This window comes from Gorilla gorilla, chromosome 4 (genome assembly GCF_029281585.2).
Source record: "Gorilla gorilla gorilla isolate KB3781 chromosome 4, NHGRI_mGorGor1-v2.1_pri, whole genome shotgun sequence".
Taxonomy (NCBI): domain Eukaryota; kingdom Metazoa; phylum Chordata; class Mammalia; order Primates; family Hominidae; genus Gorilla; species Gorilla gorilla.
The window spans coordinates 152,913,633-152,938,923 of record NC_073228.2 but is presented as its reverse complement, the minus strand read 5'-3'; the positions used below and the strand labels follow the sequence as shown (position 1 = coordinate 152,938,923).

The following is a 25,291-nucleotide window of genomic DNA, read 5'->3' as shown; positions in this document are numbered from 1 at the left end:
TCTAGACTTGTTCATTCTACATATCTGCTACTTTGTATCCTTTGACATCTCCCCATACTTCTCACCATGGTAACCACTGAGACAAATGACAATGTTGATTCTGTAGCTCTGCATATTTGGCCTTTTTTTTTTTTTCAGTTTCCACATATAAGTAAGATCATACAATTTTTTTCTTTGTGTGTCTGGTTTATTTCACTTATCAAAATGTCCTCCTGATCCATCTATGTTGTGGCAAATAGCAGAATAATCTCTTCTTTCCTCAGACTGAATAATATTCATATACATATATATTTACATTTTCTATATCCATTCGTCCATTGATGGACATTTAGGTTGTTTATCTTAGCTGCTGTGAATAAGGCTGCAATGAACATGTGGGTGCGAATATTTTTATGAGGTGGCTATTTCTTTTTTGTTCTTTTTTTTTTCAGACAGCATCTTGCTCTGTTGCCCAGGCTGGAGTGCAGTGGTGTTATCATAGCTCACTGCAGACTCACTCCTGGATTCAAGTTGATCCTTCTGCCTCAGCCTCCAGAGTACTTGGGACTACAAGCAGGCACTACCACACCTGGCTAATTTTTTATTTTTTGTAGAGAAAGGGTCTTGTTATGTTTCCCAGGCTGGTTTTGAACTTCTGGGCTCAAGTGATCCTCCTGCCTCAGCCTCCCAAAGTGCTAGGATTACAGGCATGAGCTAACACACTCAGCAGCGGAAGTGGTAATTTCATTTTCTTTGGATATATACCCAGAAGAAGGGTAGCTGAGTTATATGGAAGTTTTATTTTTAATTTCTTTAGAAACCTCCATACTGTGTTCCATAATGGCTCTACCAATCTACATTCCCAACAGTAGTATACTAGGCTTCCCTTTTCTTGACACTCTTACCAACATTTGTTATCTCTTATCTTTTTTGTAATAGCCTTTCTAACAGGTGTGAGGTCATATCTCATAGTGGTTTTAATTTGCATTTCCCTTATGATTAGTGATGTTGAGTGTCTCTTAATATACATTTTGGCCATTTTTATGTCTTCTTTAGAGAAATGTCTGTTCATATCCTTTGCCTGTTTTTAAATCAAGTTATTTGTTTTTTGCTGTTTAGTTATAAGAGTTCTTTATAAATTTTGGATATTAACCCCTTATCAGGCACACAGTTTGCAAATATTTTTTCCCAGTCTATAGCTTGCCTTTTCATTTTGTTGATTGTTTCCTTCACTATAATGAAGCTTTTCAGTTTGATGTAGTACCATTTATTTAGTTTTGCTTTTGTAGCCTGAGCTTTTGGTGCGATATCCAAAAATTCATTGCCAAGACCAATGTCAAGGGGCTTTTTCCCTGTGTTCTCTTCTAAAATTTTATGGTATCAGATCTTACATTTTGGTCTTTTATTCATTGTGAGTTGATTTTTATGTATGGTGTAAAATAAGGGTCCAATTCCATTTTTTTTGCATGTTAAAATTTGTTTTCCCAGCACCCTTGTTGAAGAGACCATCCTTCCCTCCTTGTGTCCTCTTGGTGCCCTTGTTAAAAATTAGTTGAAAGAATTTAAGAGGTATTGACATTAATTCTTCTCTGACTGTTTGGTATAATTCAGCTGTGAAGCTATTTTGGTCCTAGACTTTTCTTTGTTGGAAGGCTTTTAATTGCTTCTTCAATCAATTTATTTGTTATTGGTATGTTCAATCTATTTCTTCCAATTCAATCTTGGTAGTTTATTTATTTCTAAGAATTTATTGATTTCTTTAAAGTTAACCAATTTGTTGGCATATAACTGTTCATAATAGTCTCTACGATCCTTTGAATTTCGGAAGCTTTTGTTGTAATGTCTTCACTTTTCTTTTTCTTTAAGTCTTTTTTTTCTTAGTCTACCTAAGGGTTTGTCAATTTTATCTATTTTTTTAAAGAACCAACTCTTAGTTTTATGGATTATTTTCCTATAGTTTTTCTGTTCTTTCTTTGACTTATTTCTATTCTGAACTTTATTATTATTTTTCCTTCTACTAACTTTGAATTTGGTTTGTTTTTCTTTTTCTGGATAATTGAGGTATAATGTTAGGCTATTTATTTGGAATCTTTCTTATTTTTTAATACAAGCATTTATTGCTAAACTTTCCTCTTAGAACTTCATTTGCTGCATTCCATAAGTTTTGATATGTTGTGTTTCCATTGTCATTTGTCTCAAGACATTTTTGAATTTCCCTTTTGATTTTTTTCTTTGAACCAATGGTTGTTCAGGAGCATGTTGTTTAGTTTCCACATATTTGTGAATTGTCAAGATCCTTCCTGTTACTGATTTCTAGTTTCATACAATTTTGATCAGAAGCAGTACTAGATATAATTTTAATCATCCTTAATTTGTTAAGACTTTTTCTGTGGCCTAGCATATGGTCTATCCTGGAGAATGTTCCATGTGCACTAGAGAAGAATGTATATTCTCCCGCTGTTAGGATGGAAAGTTTTATATATGTCTATTAGATCCATTTTGGTCTCGTGTGCAGTTCAAGTCCAGTATTTTCTGGTTAATTTTCTGTCGGGTTGATTATCCTTTATTGAAAATGAGGTATTAAAGTTCCCTAATTTTTTTGTATTGCTATCTATTTCTTCCTTCATGTCCATTAATTTTTGCTTTATATATTTATGTGCACCAATGGTAGATGCATATATATTTATAATTGTTATGACCTCTTGATGAATTGACTCCTTTCTCATTTAATAATGATCTTTGCTTTTTGCAACAGTTTTTGACTTACAGTCTACTTTATCTGATATAAACATAGCAAGCTGTCTCTCTTTTGGTTGCTATCTGCATGGAATATCTTCTGTCATTCCTTTACTTTCAGCCTATGTATGTCTCTACAGTTAGAATAGGTCTCTTGCAGACAGCATATAGTTGGAATTTTATTTATTTATTTATTTTTTTATTTTTTTACCCGCTCTATGTCAGCCACTTAATGTCTTATTTTTTCTTGAGATGGGGGTCTTACTGTGTTGTCCAGGCTGGTCTCAAATTTCTGTGCTCAAGGAATCTTCTCGCATCAGTCTCCTGAGTAGTTGGAATTATGGGTTTGCACCGCCACATCCAGCTTAATGTTTAATCTGTTTACATTCAAAGTTATTACTGATAAATAAGGACTTACTCCTGCCATTTTTAAAATTGTTTTCTGGTTGTTTTGTAGATCCTTTGTTTCTTTCTTCCTCTCTTACTGTCTTAGTGATTTGGTGATTTTCTGTAGTGTTAAGTTTTTATTTCTTTCTCTTTCTCATTTGTGTATCTGCTGTGGCTTTTTGTTTTGTGGTTACCATGGAGCTTACCTAAAACATCTTGTAGTTGTAATAGACTGTGTTGAACAGATAACAACTTAACTTTAGTTGCATGTGAATACTCTAAACTTTTATATTCCCCCCATTTATATTTTTGCTGTCACAATTTACATCATTTTATATTGTATCTTCCTTTGTACTTTATTGTAGCTATAGTTATTTTGACCATTTTAAGTTTGAATCTTCATACTAGCAATTTGAAAGATTTACATACTACCATTATAGTAATGAAGTGGGGAATACTTTATTTCTTTTTTATTTCTGAGGGATAACTTTGTGGTTATAGTATTCCAGGCTGGCATTTTTTTCTTTCAGTACTTTGAATATATTATCCCACTTTTCTCCTGGCTTTCAAGGTTTCTTGTAAGGTATTCACTGATAGTCTAATGGGGATTCCCTTTATGGCACTTGCTGCTTTTAAGATTCTGTGTTTGTATTTTGACATTTTGATAAAAATGTGCCTTTGGAATAAATTTGGTGACTTTTGAGCTTCATGGATCTGAATGTCCTTATCTCTCCCAAGACTTAAGAAGCTTTCAGCAGTTATTTCATTAAACTTCGCGTGTCTTTTTCTCTTTTCTTCCTTTGAAGTTCATAATGTGAGCATTTGCTCATTTAATGGTGTTCCATAAATCCTGTAGGCTTTCTTCACTCTTTAAAATTTTTCCCCTTTTTCTTCTAACTAGGTTTTTTCAAGAGACTTATCTTCTTCTTCTTTTTTTTTTTTTTTGTCTTGTAGGCCCTTTTCTTTTCTTTTTTTTTTTTTATTATTATACTTTAAGTTTTAGGCTACATGTGCACAATGTGCAGGTTTGTTACATATGTATACATGTGCCATGTTGGTGTGCTGCACCCATTAACTTGTCGTTCAATATTAGGTATATCTCCTAATGCTATCCCTCCCCTCTCCCCCCACCCCACAACAGGCCCCGGTGTGTGATGTTCCCCTTCCTCTGTCCATGTGTTCTCATTGTTCGATTCCCATCTATGAGTGAGAACATGTAGTGTTTGGTTTTTTGTCCTTGCGATAGTTTGCTGAGAATGACGGTTTCCAGCTTCATCCATGTCCCTACAAAGGACATGAACTCATCCTTTTTTATGGCTGCATAGTATTCCATGGTGTATATGTGCCACATTTTCTTAATCCAGTCTATCATTGTTGGACATTTGGCTTGGTTCCAAGTCTTTGCTATTGTGAATAGTGCCGCAATAAACATATGTGTGCATGTGTCTTTATAGCAGCATGATTTATAATCCTTTGGATATATACCCAGTAATGGGATGGCTGGGTCACATGGTATTTCTAGTTCTAGATCCCTGAGGAATCACCACACTGACTTCCACAATGGTTGAACTAGTTTACAGTCCCACCAACAGTGTAAAAGTGTTCCTATTTCTCCACATCTTCTCCAGCACCTGTTGTTTCCTGACTTTTTAATGATCGCCATTCTAACTGGTGTGAGATGGTATCTCATTGTGGTTTTGACTTGCATTTCTCTGATGGCCAGTGATGATGAGCATTTTTTCATGTGTCTTTTGGCTGCATAAATGTCTTCTTTTGAGAAATGTCTGTTCATATCCTTCGCCCACTTGTTGATGGGGTTGTTTTTTTCTTGTAAATTAGTTTGAGTTCATTGTAGATTCTGGATATTAGCCCTTTGTCAGATGAGTAGATTGCAAAAATTTTCTCCCATTCCGTAGGTTGCCTGTTCACTCTGATGGTAGTTTCTTTTGCTGTGCAGAAGCTCTTTAGTTTAATTAGATCCCATTTGTCAATTTTGGCTTTCGTTGCCATTGCTTTTGGTGTTTTAGACAAGAAGTCCTTGCCTATGCCTATGTCCTGAATGGTGTTGCCTAGGTTTTTTTCTAGGGTTTTTATGGTTTTAGGTCTAACATGTAAGTCTTTAATCCATCTTGAATTAATTTTTGTATAAGGTGTAAGGAAGGGATCCAGTTTCAGCTTTCTACATATGGCTAGCCAGTTTTCTCAGCACCATTTATTAAATAGGGAATCCTTTCCCCATTTCTTCTTTTTGTCAGGTTTGTCAAAGATCAGATAGTTGTAGATATACAGCATTATTTCTGAGGGCTCTGTTCTGTTACATTGGTCTTTTTCTCTGTTTTGGTACCAGTACCATGCTGTTTTGGTTACTGTAGCCTGGTAGTATAGTTTGAAGTCAGGTAGTGTGATGCCTGCAGCTTTGTACTTTTGGCTTAGGATTGACTTGGCAATGCGGGCTCTTTTATGGTTCCATATGAACTTTAAAGTAGTTTTTTCCAATTCTGTGAAGAAAGTCACTGGTAGCTTGATGAGGATGGCATTGAATCTATAAATTACCTTGGGCAGTATGGCTATTTTCATGATACTGATTCTTCCTACCCCTGAGCATGGAACGTTCTTCCATTTCTTTGTATCCTCTTTTATTTCATTGAGCAGTGGTTGTAGTTCTTCTTGAAGAGGTCCTTCACATCCCTTGTGAGTTGGATTCCTAGGTATTTTATTCTCTTTGAAGCAATTGTGAATGGGAGTTCACTCATGATTTGGCTCTCTGTTTGTCTGTTATTGGTGTATAAGAATGCTTGTGATTTTTGCACATTGATTTTTTATCCTGAGACTTTACTGAAGTTGCTTATCAGCTTAAGGAGATTTTGGGCTGAGATGATGGGGTTTTCTAGATATATAATCATGTCATCTGCAAACAGGGACAATTTGACTTCCTCTTTTTCTAATTGAATACCCTTTATTTCCTTCTCCTGCCTGATTTTCCTGGCCAGAACTTCCAACATTATGTTGAATAGGAGTGGTGAGAGAGGGCATCCCTGTCTTGTGCCCATTTTCAAAAGGAATGCTTCCAGTTTTTGTCCATTCAGTATGATATTGGCTGCTGGTTTGTCATAGATAGCTCTTATTATTTTGAAATACGTCCCATCAATACCTAATTTATTGAGAGTTTTTAGCATGAAGTGTTGTTGAATTTTGTCAAAGGCCTTTTCTGCATCTATTGAGATAATCATGTGGTTTTTGTCGTTGGTTCTGTTTATATGCTGGATTACGTTTATTGATTTGCGTATGTTGAACCAGCCTTGCATCCCAGGGATGAAGCCCACTTGATCATGATGGATAAGCTTTTTGATGTGCTGCTGGATTCGGTTTGCCAGTATTTTATTGAGGATTTTTGCATCGATGCTCATCAGGGATATTGGTCTAAAATTCTCTTTTTTTGTTGTGTCTCTGCCAGGCTTTGGTATCAGGATGATGCTGGCCTCATAAAATGAGTTAGGGAGGATTCCCTCTTTTTTTATTGATTGGAATAGTTTCAGAAGGAATGGTACCAGCTCCCCTTTGTACCTCTGGTAGAATTTGGCTGTGAATCCATCTGGTCCTGGACTTTTTTTGGTGGGTAAGCTATTAATTATTGCCTCAATTTCAGAGCCTGTTATTGGTCTATTCAGAGATTCGACTTCTTCCTGGTTTAGTCTTGGGAGGGTGTATGTGTCGAGGAATTTATCCATTTCTTCTAGATTTTCTAGTTTATTTGCGTAGAGGTGTTTATAGCATTCTCTGATGGTAGTTTGTATTTCTGTGGGATCGGTGGTGATATCCCATTTATCATTTTTTATTGTGTCTATTTGATTCTTCTCTCAAGAGGCTTATCTTTAAGTTCAGAGACGTTTTCTTCTGCTTGATCTATTCAGTTGAAGTTCTCAACTGTATTTTTTTTTTTTATTTCATACATTGAATTCTTCAGCTCCAAGATTTCTGTTTGGTTCTTTTTAAATTATATCTATCTTTTTGTTGAATTTGTCAGTCAGATCATGAGTTGTTCTCCTGATTTCATTGAATTTTCTGTCTGTATTCTATTGTATCTCACTGAGTTTTCTTAAGATCATTGTTTTGATTACTTTTTGGGAAATTTGTGAAGTTTAATTTCTTTAGGGTCAGTTAATGGAGAATTATGTTCCTTTGATCATGTCATATTTTCTTACTTTTCTATGCTTCTTGTGTCCCTGTGTTGATGTCTGTGCCTCTGATGAAATAGTCATCTCCGATTTTAGAGTAGCTTTCATAGGGAAAGATTTTTACTGGCATATGAGTCCTAGGTTGGTCGTGTGTTGGCTCTGGTTCCAGGTGGGTACAGTAGAGCAGTCTCCATGAGGTTTTTTTCAGTTGTGATTGACATCATTGATAACTGCAGCTGAATCAGTGGCTGAGGCTCCAAGAGTTTGTAGCAGCAGTGGTGGCAGGGTCGGTTGTTAGAGCTCTCAGTGGAAAAGTCTTTGCAGGGGGGGGGTCCTCTTTTTTTTTTTTTTCCCCACAGTGGGAAGAAGTAGCTGAGGGGATCCCTCTTGGTGTTGGGTCTGACACAGGCCACAGGCAGCCACAGTGGTTCTGTGTTCCAGACTACAGCTGCTTGGAGTAGCTGTGGAGTTTGGGTCCTGGCTTCAATGTCTTGTTGTACTGTTGTAGAACCTGTAAGGTGGGTGTTCAGTCTCTGTGACAAGTGGATGAAGCTCTTGCACTAAACAGAGGACTGTTACTCTGAGCCACTCCCCAGTAGCTTGGGCCCAGGGGTCAGGTATGTAGCTGTGACTCTGATGCTGGGGGTCAGGGCACAGCACTGGTATGGCTCTGGGGAGGAAGGAGTGTTCCAGAAACTTGGGCCTAGAGCTGATAGGGTACAGTGGCAACTCAGGCATCAGGAGAGGAAGTAGCACATCATGGTGTCTCTGGACCCTGCAGAGGTGGAACACAACAGTGGCCCAGGGTGTGTAAGTCCAGGTGCAGTGGCAGAGAATTCCTAGAATGGAGGTGCACAGTTGTGGCTTGGGCTCTAGGAGGTGGGGAGCAGGGTAATGATAGCTCAACACCTTGGGGAGGTGCAACACCTCAGCAGCTCAGACTCCAGAGGGCTGGTTCAGATCCAAGAAGATGGAGCTCTGCAGTTGCATAGCCCAAAGGGTAGGGTGAAATAGAACAGCCAAGACTCTGTTTCCCTAGGGGGTAGGGCACCACATCTGCTCAGGCACCAGAGGTGCAGCTGCTCTGGTGAGACCGTCTCTGGATCCCCAAGGGGCTTGGTGACACATGGGCTTGAATGCTGGGGTTGTGGCTACTCTCCTGGGCTGACACTCTGATTCTGAGGGGTGAGGTATGGGGTTGGTTACGGCTCTGGGGGCTCAGGTATGCTCTGCTGGCTCAGGCATGATTTACCCCTCCCTTATCCAGCTACTAGAGGGCAGGGATGTTGCCTACGCTGCTCCCTGCTAGATGATTTCCTTATGGATTACAAGGCCAGCACAAAGAGGGCACTCGGTGCACAATTGTGGAATTAAATCCATTGAAATTATCAGGCAAGAGGATCTACTTTCTACATACACACATATGGTTGGGATGTTCTTTCTTTTTCACAAATGGGATCATATTGTATGCATTGTATTGCCAACTTTCTTTTCTTCTCCTTCTTCCTTGTGTAATAATGTCTTAGGGATCTTTCCTTGACTCTGTAAAGACCCACTTCGTTCATTTTAACTGCTGGATAATCACTCCTGTATTGATGGGCATTTGAGTTCCTTCCACTCCTCACTATTTCTTGTGATGCTGCTGTTGGCTTTCTTGCACATGCCTCTTGCTACACAGGTGTGAGTGTTTCTCCAGGAAAGACACCTGAGCAGGACTCACTGGATGGCAGGGTTCCTCTTTCCTGTCCCATTTACTGGGTCAGATGCTTAAAATCTAAATTTTCCTGAAAGACAAGCTGAACTGAGGAGAAATTCCTTTCCCTGGGAGTGGTAGGGAGTGTCAGTCCTGGGCTTGTATCATGAACTTGGCACACACACAGATACACACACACACACACACACATGCATGCACACACACACACTTGATTCTATTCCAGCCTGCTCACCAGGAAACCTAATTTTAAAACAGGAACTAATTCATGTGTTTTTCAGCTGCATCAGGTCATTTATATTCTTCTCTAAACTGGTTATTCTAGTTAGCATTTTGTCTAACCTTTTTTCAAGGTTGCTAGCTTCCTTGCATTGGGTTAGAGCATGCTCCTTTAGCTCGGAGGAGTTTGTTATTACCCACCTTCTGAAGCCTACTTCTGTCAATTCGTCAAACTCATTCTCTGTCCAGTTTTGTTCCCTTGCTGGTGAGGAGTTGTGAACTTTTGGAGTAGAAGAGGCATTCTGGTTTTTGGAACTTTCAGGTTTTTTGAGCTGGTTTCTCCCCATCTTCGTGAATTTATCTACCTTTGGTCTTTGATGTTGGTGACCTTCAGATGGGGTCTCTGAGTGGACGCCCTTTTTGTTGTTGATACTATTCCTTTCAAACCAGGAACTAATTCATGTTAGCATCTTTTGTGGAAGCACACTGAACATGAAAGTCCTCATATTTGAGCTCTAGTATAGGATTTGTCACAAACCTTCCAAGACAATGTAGGACAAGGAACATAGCCTCTATGGTCTTAAATGGGTTTGGAGGAGATAAGGAGTAGAGGAATAGACACATTACTGTTCAAGGGCACTTTTGGTGCTAACCTTCCAGGGTGATGCTTTGGTTTTCTGCCCTTGACCTCAGGTTTGCCCATAGGAGACACAAAATGGGGAATGGATGCTTTAAAAGCCAGTCAGCTTTCCCAGGTGAGTCAGAGTCAGCAGCTTGGTGACCTAAGCCCTGGTCAGCAGCCCTACCTTCTTTCCTGGAGCTACCACTGCTGGTTCCTCAGCTGACCCCTGGAGAGGGCAGGTTTCACATCTCATACAGAAGAAAGTCAGGAGGAAGCCTTGCCCAAGACTTAGTAGTCTATATTTCTGGTGGCTGCCAGGCCCCACCACCACAGATGCCTGGTTTGGTGTTTCTGACAAGGAAGTAGAGCTGAGTGGTAAGGCGAAGGCTCTGGGGTCACACTGCCTTTGTTCCAATCCGGCCGGCAGACAGAACTGGAGAAAATCACTCAGACTCTTACTTTCCTTATTTTTAGTTGGGGGTGAATATTAAGCGAGGAATTTTCACATGAGCACATGATAAGGGCTCAATATGCATTTATGATTGTTGTTGTTAATGTCCACAACAAACACAGCTTTTAAGGTAACCAGTGGTGTCTGATGAATTCGTAGATAGATGCATGAGTGTACAGCAAGTTACAAGGCTAATATTCTGCTCATATTTCTGCCACTGGCTCCCTCCAAAATCAGTCCTCTGCTCATTCAAACTGAAAAAGTGTTCCCTAAACTAGCCTCAATGCGAATCCTAGCATTGATAATGGCTCTTTCTTAATCTGGGATTGTCTTCCCACCTATTTCTGACTATGAAAATCCCATCCTTCAAGGTCCCCAATCACATGCCACCTCCTCCAAAACACTTTGTTTTTCCTGTTGAGAAGTGCTAACTTCATTTTCATATCGAATATATATCTATATGCTAATGGTTCCCAAGTTTGTATTTTCCATAGAGACCTTTCCCCTAAATACCAGACTTGTGAACAGTTCCGCCTCACCTACCCACTCAGCCAAGCCTGCTCTCCTGGCAGGCCTCCTCCTGACCCCCATATGAGATAGATCCAGTGCCAATTGTAACAATAGGAAAAACAAGCTGTTATTCCTACTGGGACACATGATACAACACTCAACACAGCATATAGAGTATTTTATTGCTTCTCACCAAAATGTGTCTGTTTTTTTCCTCACATACCAAGCAATTCTCCAGCAGACACCAACTGGGTGTCCTATAATTCAGTTCAGTTATGACACCATCTACCTGAAGATAGTGTCAGATCCCACGGTTTAAGAGCCCAGTCCCACAAAATTGCCCTCCACTTCAGGTGTCAGTCACAAGTCCCTGGTTGTGATCTGTACTTCTGACCAGCTAGCTATAAATCAAGGGTTCCCATGATCCTTTCTTTGTGTTTGATTAATTTGTTAGAGCATCTCACAGAACTCAGACTAACACTTGACTTACATTTACCCATTTATTATAAAGGATATTACAAAAGGATGTGGATGAACGCCAGATGGAAGAGAGGCATAATGTAAGGTATATGGGAAGGGGCACAGAGTGCCATGCCCTCTCCAGGTGTGCCACCCTCCCAGCACCTCTACTGATTCATCAACCAGGAAGCTCTCTGAACCCTGTCCTTTTGGGGTTTTATAGAGGCTTCATTATGTAGCATGACTGATTAAATCATTGACCATTGGTGATTAGCTCATCTTTAGTACCCCCTCTCTTCCCCAGAGGTCAGGTCAGTGGGGTTTGAAAGTTCTACTGTAATCACATGGTTGATTCCCCTGGCTACCAGCCCCCATCATGAGGCTATTGAGGAGTCCACCAAGAGTGACCTTTAGAACAAAAGATGCTCCTGTCCTCCAGGAAATTCCAAGGGATTTAGGAGCTCTGCATCAGGTGATCTTGTCACTTAGGGAATCATAAAAGTTTTAGGAGCTCTGTCTCAAGAACCAGGGGCAGAGACCAAATATGTATTTCCTCTTCTTCTTTTTTTTTTTTTTTTTTTTTTTTTGAGATGAAGTCTCACTATATTGTCCAGGTTGGTCTCAAACTCCTGAACTCAAGCAATGGTCCTGCAGTGGTGGCCAAGGTGCTGGGATTACAGGCTTGAGCCACCATGCCCACCATGTATTTCTTATTATATCACACTATTACACAACCTCTGTCAGTTCATGGCATCCCCAATCCTTCTAGGTACTCAGGCCTTCTCTCATACCCCACATCTCATGCAACAGTTAATTCTGCCTCAACCTACAAAATAAACCAGAATCTCACCACTTCTCATCACCTCCACTGCTTCTACTGTTAAAAGAAAAAAACTTTAGAAAAATTAAACTTAAGAGCATTGAATTGAGCAAATGATTCACAAATTGGGCACCCCCACCCTTGCCCCACCCCCACCAGAACAAGAACAGTTTCAGAGAGCTCCAGGCTGCAACTTGAGCAGGCAGCATTTACAGACAGAAAACAGAAGTGAGGTACAGAGGCTGCTTGATTGGTTACAGCTCAGTATTTGCCTTATTTGATCATAGTTTGATCAGTTGGCCACCTTTAATTGACTGAAGCTCTGCTGCTGTGATGGGCTGAGACTCAGCTTTTGTTACAAAAGTATACACCCAAGTTAGTTTCAGTTAGTTTATGTACTAAATTAGGTTATAGTTTGTAACATAAAAAATCAAATATGGAGGCGTCCTTAGGCCAAATTTAGTTTAACATTATTTTTAAGAAAAGAAAAATAGCTCAGAACAATCTGAGCTGTGCGAGGTATGCAAAATTTATCAGGCTCAGAGTCATGAATATGGGACTTCAGTAATGTCTCCTGCACCCATACCGTGGGTCCATTATTAAAGGCATTTTTTTCCTGACTAGCTGCCTCACTCATAATCTTCATTTTCCTGGAATTTAATAACAATGTATAGCCAATCAATAGCTTATGTTATTTTAATGTAAATTATTGGTAAATAACTTAGGAACTGCTTCTTCTTTTCCTTTAAAAACCCACCTGTAATTGTGGCTAATCCAAGCTCATATTCAGGGCAACTTGAATCTATAATTCTGGGTTGCAGTCCTCAAACTTGGCTCAAATAAACTCTACTTATATTAAGTTTGCCTCAGTTTTGTTTTCCTTTAGGCCAACCCCCGGTCCAGCCATACTTTTGCTTGCATTACTGCAATAGCCTCTTGCCAGTCTTCTTGCTTCACTCTTGTCCTTTCCACCCTGTCTATTCTCAACACAGCAGCTGGAGTGATTCTTTCAAATCATAAGTCATATCACTCTTCCACCGAAAATTCTCCAATGGTTGCCATTTCACTCAGATGAAAGCCACCATCCTTAAAATGATCTAGCAAGCTCTACATACCCAGGCCCCTGTTACCTCTCTGACTTCATCTCCTGCTAATCTCCCTGTGCTGCCGAATCTTCAGTCATCCTTTGGAATCCACTCTGCACTCTTCTCTACCCTGTGCTGTGCCCCCAGGAGGCTGGCCTCTACGGGCTTCCTCCACAAAGCTCTCTCAATCTTTGGCTTCCAATTATATTCAGTCATGGGAAGATGGAAGGTGAGAAGATGGAGTATTTACTCTGCTGGCCCTTTTCCATTCATGACCTTGGCTAGGCCATAACTATGTTTCTCTATCAAAGACACAGCCCCTGGCCCTGGGCCCTGGCTGCAGCCAGCTATGGCTAGATTCCACTAGCTACCTCTCCTTTTGTGCCTTCAGGCCTAAGGATGTTATGGTTTCTTTTTATTTCTAGCCCTGGAGTGCGTCATCATACTTGCTGGTTTGCCTTAAGCCTGCCTACACTTTTGTAATGAAGCTCTTTCTTCATTCTTTCTTTAATTATGACCTTGAAGGTGTCTGCTTCCTACCTCTTTCTCACCATGTTCAAGTCACACTCTCTTCTGCCCTTCCTCTGTCATGCTGGGCACGCTTCTGCCCCAGGGCCTTTGCACTGGCTCTTCCCTTTTCCTGGCATGCTTTTCCCCTGGCTGCCCCTGGATCCTTCCCTCATGTCCTTTTGGTCTTTGCTCAGTTGTCGTTTTCTCAGTGATGACTTCTGTCTCTCTGCCCTTCTGAAAACTGCAGCCCCTCTACTGTGGCAGACCCTTTTTTTTTCCATAACACTTTCCACCATCTAACACACTGTATAATTTACTTATTTATTATGTTTCTTGCCTTCCTCCTTTCACTAGAATGTGAAAGCTACATGAGGGCGATATGTTGTCTTTTTTACTTGCTGATTATCCTCTAGACTTAGATAAATGCCTAGGTGTAGAAGGTGCTCAATAAATATTTGTTGAGAAATGACATATTCTTGTCTCTTATGGGATCTGTATTAGTTTCCTAGGACTACTCTAACAAAGTACCACAAACTGGGTTGAAACAATAGAAATGGATTGTCTTACAGTTCTGGAAACTAGAAGTCCAAAATCAAGGCATCAGCATGGCTGTACTCCCCCTGAAACCTGTAGGGGGAATCTTTCCTTGTCTTTTTCTAGTTTCTGGTGGTTTGCAGGCAATGCTTGGTATTCTTTCGTTTGTGGCTACGTAACTCCAATCTCTGCCTTCATTGTCACATGGAGCGCTCCTTGTGTGTCCTTGTCTATTCACAGGTTTTTTTTTTTGTTTTTTTTTTGAGATGGAGTCTTGCTCTGTCACGGAGGCTGGATTGCCGTGGCGTGATCTCGGCTTGCTGCAAGCTCTGCCTCCCGGGTTCACGCCATTCTCCTGCCTCAGCCTCCCGCATAGCTGGGACTACAGGCCACCATGCCCGGCTAATTTTTTTTGTATTTTTAGTAGAGGCAGGGTTTCGCCATGTTAGCCAGGATGGTCTCGATCCCCTGATCTTGTGATCCACCTGCCTTGGCCTCCCAAAGTGCTGGGATTACAGGCATGAGCTACCACGCCTGGCCCACAGGTTGTTTTTTTATAAGGACATTTTTATAAGATCATATTGGATTAGGGACCTACCCTCCTCTAGTATAACCTCGTCTTAATTATATCTACAACAAGCCTATTTCTGAATAAAGTCAGATTCAGAGGGTGAGGACTTCAACCTATCTTTTTCAGGGGGACACAATTCAACTGATAATGGGATCTTTTCAGTTTTTCCCTGGAATTATAGTACCTAAGTTATGATTGCTCCAACTAGATTACAATTTTTCTAAGAAAAAAGTTCAATTTTATGTCTGAAATGGCATACTGGTGGGTGGCTCTTGGGTTGGATTTGGTCTGCAGGCAAGTTTGTCAGTCCTGAGGTATTGGACCACATAGTGCTTTGAAAGATTTTTTGAAATAATTTATAAATATTTATTTATTTATTTTTAGCATTTTCTTAGAGATAGGGTATTTATATGTTGCCCAGGCTGGTCTTGGACTCCTAGCCTCAAGTAATTCTCCTGCCTTAGCCTCCTATAGCTTATAAACATTTAAACGTTAGGAAGCTTCACTTACAAATCTGGATTTTTGGTTTCCATGACAAAAGAGAGTGTGTGGTTGCACAGGCCTGTCTTGCACCATGTTCCTCAATGCCCAAAGCCTAGCAGGGGCTTCTTCTTAGACAGAGTAGTGCCCTCCATGCCCCACAGGTACACCTCTCCCTGTTGTTGCCCCAATCTTGACACCAGTGAAACTTCTTTTGCAAAGATTATGACAGTGAGAGGAGTTTAATGTGACTGATTTCATCTTGCTTCTAGCCTCACAGGCTGGCTGTCTTTGCTCATCCCTAGGTATAGGCCAAGCTAACCATGGGAGGAATTTACTTTGTAGTCTAACTTTGAAGCAAGGATGATAACAGTCCCTCCCTAAAACGAATTCCCTTGTTGTTTGGGGGCTGAAACTGCCTTTGTAAGGCTAATGAAAAGCCATAAGATTAAGATTATGGGAGGGACCTGAATTCTGCTAAAATGTAGATATAGTTTCTATAATCCCTTATTGTTCAGGAGTCATGTGGTCAGAGGTCACAAGATTTGTGACTTCCCCAATTGCTTCTGTAGGTAACACCACTATTGTAGAACCTAAAATTGGTCTTTTGAGATGTCTTTCAGACTTTTACATTCTGGCAACTGACCGAGCCCACCCAGACTCATTACTCATGACTTCACCTGTCCTGTGTTTCCCATCTAGAAACAAACTCAGTGCATGAGGACTATTTTCCACATTCCTATGATTGCACCCCCAACCAATCAGCAGCACCGAACCCCTCCCTGCCTGCCCACCAAACTATCCTTGAAAAACCCTAAACTCTGAGTCTTCAGGGAGATTGACTGGAGTGATAACCCTGGTTGTTCTGCATGGCTGGCCTTACATTAATGAAAGGTTTTCTTTGCTGCAATACCAGTCTCAGTGAACTGGTTTTGTCTGTGCAGCAGGCAGAAAGAATCCATCAGGCAATTACAGTGGGATCAGCTGCCACTTATCTCCTGGCCAGTTCACTCATTTCTATCAGCTGCGTGGCTCTTGTAGCCATATGAGCTTGTAACCCCTGAACACCAAACAAATATTAAGGGAACAACAGGTATTCCATAATGATAGCAATGATGGTGATGGTGGTGAGTTGAAGGTGGGTTGGAGCTCCACTTTTTTTTTTTTTTTTTACCGTATACTCTTGAAGCTTTCTCAATCTAGCTTTTATCTCCACTGCTCCATCAAGATGTCCAGTGGTAAATTCTCTGTGCACATCTTACTTATTAGCAGCATTTGACATAGTTAATCACCTTCTGCTCTTGAAACACTTTCTTCTCTTGAATTCTGTACCACCTTATGCTCTTGGTGCATATCGTCTCACTGGCCACTCTTTATCGCTTTTGCTGGTTTCTACTCCTTTCTTATTCATATAAAAATTAATGTGCTTGTAGGGCTCATTATTGATATATCCTCTGTATTCTATCCTCCACTTTCTGCCTTAAGAGGTCTTGCTTGGTCTTCTAACTTTACATACCCTCTACACAGTGACAACTCCCAAATACTTACCTTCAGCTTTTAACTTCTCCATGAACTCCAGATTGCTTTGTCTACATTTGCTTGGATATACTAAAGGACTATTAAATATTACATATACAAAACCAAACTCCTGGTTTCAATTCACAAAGCTTCTTTTCTCCTAGCATTTAACATTTCAATAAATATTAAATTATTTCAGTTGTTCAGATAGAAAAAATCAGAACTACTCTAAAGTAGATTTTTTTTTTCCTCTCGTACATTCAATGTATCAACACATCCTCATGGGTCTCTGTGATGGTTAATTTCATGTGTTCTCTTGGCTAGGTTATGGTGCCCAGTTGTTTGACCAAAGAACAAAATAGATGTTGAAGGTATTTTTTTTTTTAAAGATAATTAACATTGACATCAGTAGACAGTGAACAAAGCAGATTACCCTCTCTAATGTGCATGGGTCTTCCCACTAGCTGACTGGGGGCCTTCCAATCAGTTGAAGGCCTTAAGACTGAAGACTGAAGTTTCCTGAAAAAGAAGAAATTCTTCTCAAGAATTCTTGACTGCAACATGGGAAACTTATGTGAGTCTCTAGTCTGCTGCTCTGTGGAATTTTGACTAAAGACTGCAATAGCAACTCTTACTTGAGTCTCCAGACTGCTGGCCTACCCTATGGATTTCAGATTTGCCAACCCTCACAGGAGCCAATTCGTTAATTTTTTTTTTTCTCTTTCTTTCTCAACTTTTATTGGTCCTGTTTCTCTGGAGTACCTTGACTAATACACCCTTATTTCAAAATATGTCTAATACCTAAACCCTTTTCATCACCTCTACCAATAGCACTTTGGTTCAAGACATTATCATCTCTCTGCTGGATGTTACAATTGCTGCATATCTGGAGTTCCATCTATAGCCTATGAGCCAGGTTGACCCTTTAAAACCGTAAGTCATGCATGTTACTCTTCTTTTTAGTGTCCTCCATTGGCTCTTACCTCATTCAGAGTAAAAACTGGAGTCCTTAGATGACCTCTAAGGCCCTACACTGTTTGGTCTCCTGCTGCTTTCTCTGACTTCATCTCTGTGCCCTCACCTACCTCACTAGCCTTCAGCCACACTTCCTTTAACATGCTAAGCAAGTTCCTACTTCAGGGCCTTTGCTCCTGCTGGAAATCTCTTTGCTCTAATCAATTCATCAGGCTACCCAGGAGCAGAACAGCACAGTTTCTTGCATCTCAAGGGAAGCAATGATTTTATCCAGAATGGACTATTCATTTAAGACCTGCCGCAATGTGTGTGTTAGCCAACTGCCTAGGGTGTCATCTCTGACAGATGGCCTGGGATCCTTTCAATAGTTGATTTTGATCATTTATAGTCTGATTGTTGTTGTACCTGTGTAAGAGTGGTGTGCAGACCAGCCAAGGAGCAATGATAAGTCTGCGCATCTGTCAGCGTGTGTAAGTTAGAGCATGGGGCTTCTTGTCACTGCCTGATTTTCAAGTACATCCCAGTTTTAAGTGGCTGTTTTCTAAAGAAACTCTTGTCCTTTCATTGTGGGCCCAAGAAAACATTCGAATTCATATTCAAAAACACTGTACTTCAGTAAGGGAAACACATGAGAAACGTATGGGAAGTAGATACTTTAAATAGACCTGCACAGAGAAAACATCCTCCCCGGTGGCAATGTGATCAGAGAGACCCCATCCCTCCTGCACTCTACTCCCCGCCCCAGCTCTCATCTCCTGGGCTTTGTGTAAATGGTTAGCTGGCTCCAGAGGTTTCAGTCCTTCCTAGGCCTTTCTCATTGTGTGTCCTAGTAGTCATGGGAGAACCCACAATGTATCCCATGTATCAGAAACGTGATCCTTCTGGGCTGTGGAATCAACTAGACCTTGCTCAGTCTTGACTCTGACATTCATAAATGGTGGGAGAAGGGAGGGAGTTGGACAAGTTATACACTCCTCTTTATCTGTTTCCTCACTTACAATGTAGAAATGATGCCTACATTATGGGGCTGTTATGGGATTTGAATAGAATAATGTACAGTGAGAGCCTGGCCCACAGTAAACATTCAGTAACTGTGTCTCAGGATGAGTCAGGATGGAGACGGGAGCAGTGCTTCAGAGACAGGCTCAAGACCCTGTCGTCTGGGGCTGGGCTGGTGTGTGAGGTGGATACTCCTGATCTCTGGTGGGACTGACCCCTAGGCCATTCTTCACCTGGTCACCCGAGTGCTCCTCTCAGAATATAAACTTGATCAGGCCACTGCCGTCCTTAAAATGCTGGTGATACTGACCTCAAGTTCAGCCTCCAAATAGCCTGCAACATAGGCCTGGCAGGACCTTCTCTTGGCTCACACCTCCTGTTCTTTGGGCCTCTCACCAGGGTCCTTTCACCACTTTGCTCTAGTCATGAAGGAAACATTGGGTGAGCAGTGCTCTTTGAGCTTGGTTGTTAGAGCAGTCATGCTTCCGTCCTACCTTGCTGGCATTCAGCCATATTTTCTCCATCTCCTTTGCAAGATCTCATGGGAGGTTTTCTGAAATTTAGCGACAGTGTCAACTGGATTCCCCTGCTCCACTGCCTATCTGAAACAGGAAAGAGGTTAGTCTTGTGGGACCAGTTTTGCTTGCATACCTGTAGACTTGCTGTATTTTTTCTTTCAGTTTTATTTTTAATTGACACATAATAATTCTACACATTTATGGGCTAGAATGTGATGTTTCAATATATCTATGTATTGTGTAATGAACAAATCAAGGTAATTATCATATCCATCATCTCAAACACTATTGTTTTTTTGTGGTGAGAACATTCAAAATCCTCTCTTCTATGTTGAAATATACAATACGTTATTAACTATAGTCCCCCTACTGTGCAATAGAACACTAGAACTTACTACTCCTGTGTAACTCTAACCTTTTACCTATTGACCAACCTCTCCCCATCCTTTGATGTACTTGGTTCTCCATCCCCTCACCTGTAAAATGCTGGGCTTCATCAGGTGATCTCCTGGATTCTTTTCCTGCACACCAGCAGCTGGGGGTTTGCATGTTCCCCAGTGAGGAGCTGGCTCATTGATGCTGCGAGGTCCAAGTTAAATGCTGCACCCACAGCTCCAACTTTATCAGAGAGCCAAGGGAGGCCTTTGCAGAGAGAGACTGGGTGGAGATCACTGTAAAGGGGTGGCAGGCCAGTCAGTGTGGGCCAAGTCAGTCTGGGAGGGAGCAAGAAGAGCAGTCTTGATCTCTGGGATGTTCTCTGCCCTCCTCCCCCACCCTGGCTGCCCCCACAAGAACCAAACTGTGTATCTCAATCCTAGAATGCGAGGAATGTGCTGCAGGCTGATAGGCATGAAGCGATCTGCTGAGAGGCAGGGAGGAGCCCTGTTCCCCAGGCCTGACAGTGCAGGAGCTGTGGGCCTGCAGGCTGGGCTGGGCTGCCCCTCCCACCCTCCCTGGGCCTCCTGCTGTAGCCGGGATATCAAAGGCTGCATTGTGCATTGAGCAGGCCTTGGTCCCTCGTGTGCCAGGGAGGAGGCGGGAGGAGGGACACCGTTGGGAGGCTGTCCCTTGCAGCACTCTTCTGGCCTGTGTTCCCAAGGGCCTCGGCCAGGGTAGGATGGTACACACATGGGTGGCTGCTTCTGCATCCCCAGGGAGCGGAGTCTGACCCGGGGCCCAGGTGAGTTTCCCAGGGGGCCCTTGGCCTGTGGCTTGGCCAAAGTGGATGGTCCAGTGGAGGCTCAGGGACCTGCTGGGTTGGAGAAACTTTTCTCCCAAAGATGGGGAGATGATTGTGCTTTCTGGCTGCCTCTCCTTCCTCCCTGGGTAAGTGTTTGTCATGCTGGCTCTGTAAAAAGGGAGCAAAGCCTGGAAGCATCTATTTTTTCCTGAAGAAAGAGGCTTTGAGTTTACTCTGTTAGGAGCTGAGCAGCACTGCTCCTGGCTGCCACTCCCAGGGTGTGACTAAGCCCTTCCTTCCTTTCTTCCCGAGATCCCCCAGGACAGGAAGAAAGTTCAGGCAGTGAGTTCCTCTGTGGCCTATGGGTGGCCATAAACTTGGCCTTAGTCATTCAAGCCTATTTTTGTCAGGGTTGCTGTTACTGGAGAAAAACAGGCAGTTTCCTGCCTCCACCTATTACAGAGTGATTTGTGTGTGAGTGCATGTGTGAGTGTGTGCATCAAGTTGAGGCAATGGAGAGTTGTTGCTCTAAGAAATTGTCAACTCATGGGAGAGTGACTTAGGGTGACCAGCCATTATGGTTTGCCTGGGACTGAGGAATTTGCTGGGATATGTCAGTTCCAGGCCAACCAGGCTGGTTGGTCTCCCTGAAGCAACCTTCTTGCTTTTTTTCAGAGGAGAATCAAGGTAGGGCCCTGTGTTCTCTTGTGTGGTGTTTATCAGGATGAGTGGTGGCTTTGGGGAAATGTAGGGTTAGATTGGTGGGGGGAGGCTTGCTTGGGAGATAGGGGAACATTGCTCCAAGGAATCATTCCTAACCCTTGTTAGAACTCTGTGTCTTCCTGGAGCTCCACCATGGTTCCTGAGAGAAGGAGCTAAGGAGCATCCCCTAGCTGAGGGCTTTCTACTCTCTGACAGACAACTTTCTTCTTTAGTCTTATGACTTGGGCTTGTAGAAGGCACTTGAGGACATTAAAGTGAACCCAAAACAACCATATTCTGCTTCCTGTGCTTGAAGTCTTGATCTAGGCACCTTGGCACCTACAGCAGGGAGTGTCCCCCCAAATGATGCCCTTGGCACAAAAGGCACGACTTTAGCTATGAACAATTTTGCTTCTCCAGATTTCTCAGATGTAAACACTTTTCAGTCCCTCCCCCTAAGTCCTATTGTCATTGTGCCCCATGAGAGCAGAAACAGCATGGAGGGAGACATGCAGGACCACTGGTCGGAGATCGGGGTTCTAGATCTGACTTCCTCTAGCTCTAGTTATGCAGGTGTCATCTTGGCTACTCACTTGGTCTTTGAGGCCAAAGTGTCTGGATTTTATCTTGGTTCTTTTACTTGCCTCGACAACTTATTTAACTTCTCTGTGTTTCAGTTTCCTTATCTGTAGCTTTTATGACATGATTATGTCTTCTTCATAGAGCTGTGGTGGAGATTAAGTCTACATGTGAAATGGTGAAACAGTCTGGTGCACAGTTAGTTGAGCACAATAAAATTAACCATTGTTAATTCCATTTTGATGACCCCAGTATAACTCGCGCTCTCTCTGGGCCTCCATTTAGTCATATATACAATTTCAGGGTTGTAAACTGCTGTGTAGAGGTGCCTCAGAGAGCTCTGCTCATGTTCCCTCATCCCTACCTAGAGCGGCTCTGCTTCTAGTTGACATCGTCCTTCAGCCAAAGATTTCCTGTAGAACAGAGTTATGCAGCTGAAAACAAACAAACAAACAAACAAAATATTGAAAAAGGTCAAAATCATAATAACACTATCATTCAATTACTTTATTCTTTCACCTTCTTTTTGCCATTGATTACTGGCTGGCACCCCGCATTCACCTTTTCACCAAGAGTTAGCCTGCTATGTATCTCCCTCAAGACTTTTCATGCCATTCCCCCATATTATTCCCTGTATGTGTCAGAGCCTTTCCCTAGCGAGGTTGATATTGGTGTTGTAGGTCCGAGTCCAGTCGATCTGGATATTCCCATTCCAGATTCCCCTGTTTATCCTAGAGAAAAGGAACAAAGTATGAGACCCATCCTGGAGCAACTTAATAGTTATGTGACCTTGGGCAAGTCCCTCATGTTTTTGAACCTCAGTTTTCCTGGCTGTAAACTGTATCTAATGGTGGTACTTATCCCATGGAACTTTTGTGAGGATTAAATTGAATAATTCCTCTCATGGACTTAGCACAAGGTCTGGCTTTTGATAACCCTTCAGTAACTACAGGCTGTTTTATCGTTAGTTAATATGGGCCACTCCTACATCACTTCCTCCTAATTCCTTACTGGTCTGGAGAAGTCTGTACTTATGTTTCCTGGGGTGCTTCTGCCTTGTGTCTGTTTAAGTGGGAGTTAACAGCAGACACCAAAACAGTGAGTCCTCAGGGCTAAGGGACACAGGAAAGGAGAAGGCTCTTGATAGCACTGAGCACTGGAGAGCTGCCAGACTAGTTTGTGTGGAGTGACACAATAATGAACGTTGACTCTGACTACTCCAGGCACCTGCATTCTTACATGTAGACTCTGCCTGCAGCATCTGTTCCCTGGGATGGCTCTCAACTGCTCACAGAACTCCCCTAATCAGGGGGGACTGCACATGGTGAGAGGATAGGTTCTGATCAGTTGCTATCATCTCTGACTTCCCCACCCTATCTATGAGTTGTTTCTTGCCATTGTTTAATAAGCTACAGTTGCTCACTTTGGATCACAGAGAAAGCCATGTCAAAGTTTGTTGATCAAAAAACTTCTAGCACTTCACCCTTATTTTCAATGCCTGTTTGAAGAAATTTGGCAGATTTATGCCCTTAAATAGAAGATGTGGAAGAGATACATTCGCCTCTGTTGATCACTGGTGCTTGTAACTTTCCTTTCAACCTTTTTGATAAACGTGACTCATCAGTATAATAACAGGAGATCAAGGGTGAATGCTGATAATAGTAAATGATGCTTCACTTTTGAATTTTAAATGACTTGTAAAGCATTTAAAACTACTGATAATAGAGGATATTAGAATAGTTAGCCCACCATCTAGCTGCAACAAATTTTTGCATTATGCCATGTTATCTTCAGAACTTTACCTTTTTCTTTCTCTTACTTTTTGAAGAAATAAAACATCATAAACATACTTAGGGGCCCCTGGATATCTCTTTCCAATCTCATTCTCCTTCTCTCTCCATGTAGTTAATAACTTTCACGAATTCAATGGTTATGTGCTTTCACTACATATTCATGAACTCACAATCATTCCAAAGAATTGTTTTGCAGACTTTAAAACTTAAACAAAATGATATCATGATGCAACTTTTTTTTTTTTTTTTTTTGCTAAACATTATCATCTAAGATATATTCATGTGGGTAGATGTAGCTGTACTTCTAACATGCTATTCGTCCCAACAAGGAGAAAGTGGGTTTACATCATAAAAACTGCTGATGGTAGGTCTGTCAGGTCAAAAAAGAAAAGAAAATGTGGGTACAGGAAAAAAAAACATGCAGATAAATGTTTACTGTTTAGTCTTCTTTTTAAAGTTGAGCATGGTGGTGGGTGGGTAGGAGCAAAGAGAGGCTGAGAGAGGAAAAATGAAGGTGAATTCTCATTTTTGGCAAGTTGTTGTGAGATGTTTCCCTGATCAGAGGCCCGAGACTTTAGAGTTCTGAGGTCAGGTTAATGTAGTGAAAATGGCAAGGTCCCTACCCATTCCTACCCATTGATTTGGATGGCCTCTGGCTCTTTTGCTAATTTGCTGTGTGATCTCAGTAAAATCATGACTCCTCTCTGGGCCTTTAGTTTCTCAACAGTAAAATTGGGAGTGGAACTAGATGATCTTTTAAATCCCTTCCTTCATTCATTTTCTGCAATTCTTGCCTCTTCCCCATGTTTATCCCTCATATTCAATATGTCAAGATGCCTTCTCTTTTCTTGTTTAAAAATATAGCCTCATTCACTCTATACCCTCACTTCTCATTGCCAGGGCCACAGCCCACATTCTCACACTCACCTCCCTGGATTTTCACAGCACCTCTTCAGCTGGTCTCTCTGCCTATTGTGCTTTTCTCTCCTTATCCTTCCCAGGTTACCCAAGTAGAATTTTCACTTTTGTTATGCCATTGCCATGCTCAAGAATATTTCACACCTCACCATCGCTTACTGTATCCATTCTAAACACCCGTGCCTGCCTTAAAGTGCTCCGCCATCTTGAACCTACCACACTTATCCATTTTAGTCCCACAACTACTCACCTCCCCAGCACGCGCAGGCTGGCTTCTAGCATCCCATGTATGTACAAAGCTCATTTCCACCCCATCCTGCTTTCCTCCCACTTATATACATCTGCTAAGAACACAAAAAGCAAGCCATCAACTGGGGAGTAATATCCAGAACAAGTATATTAAAAAAAAAAAAGCTCTTTCAACTCAATAATGACAAGATAAATAACCCAATAACAATTGCAAAATGTTGGAATGGACACTTCCATATAAAAATATGTAGATGACTAATAAGCATGTGAAAAAGTGATTAACATCATAAGTCATTAGGGAAATGCACATTGAAACAATCAGATAAAATGGCCTACCTACTTAGAATGGCCCAAATTAAAAAGACTGATAACATCAAGTGTTAGTGAGGATATGGAGCAACTAGAACTCTCACACATTGCTGGTGGGAATACAAAATGTTACAGCCTCTTTGGAAAACAGTTTGGCAGTTTACAAATAAATCTCAGTGTTTTTCTGAATTGAGGGTTTGTAACTTTTTCTGATCAATAATAATAAAAATAAAACTAGCTTATATCAAAAGCAATTTATTGATTAATAACTGAAAATCTAGGTTTTTTTTCTTCAGATATTG

General features: G+C 41.4%; 1 protein-coding gene and 1 non-coding gene across 2 annotated transcripts in view; both read left to right on the top strand.

Moving 5' to 3' along the window:
* The first annotated feature begins 20,179 nt into the window (after positions 1-20,179).
* SH3TC2 (SH3 domain and tetratricopeptide repeats 2) overlaps positions 20,180-25,291 on the top strand; it is a 77,850-nt gene continuing 72,738 nt past the window's right edge. The window contains exon 1 of the mRNA XM_004042785.5: positions 20,180-20,439. Coding sequence (XP_004042833.3) covers positions 20,388-20,439 — 52 coding nt within the window. The 5' untranslated portion in view covers positions 20,180-20,387. The remainder of the gene's footprint in view (positions 20,440-25,291) is intronic.
* Positions 20,995-21,105, top strand: MIR584 (microRNA mir-584). The gene has a single exon (NR_106340.1). It is a non-coding gene; the product is annotated as a microRNA mir-584 (primary transcript).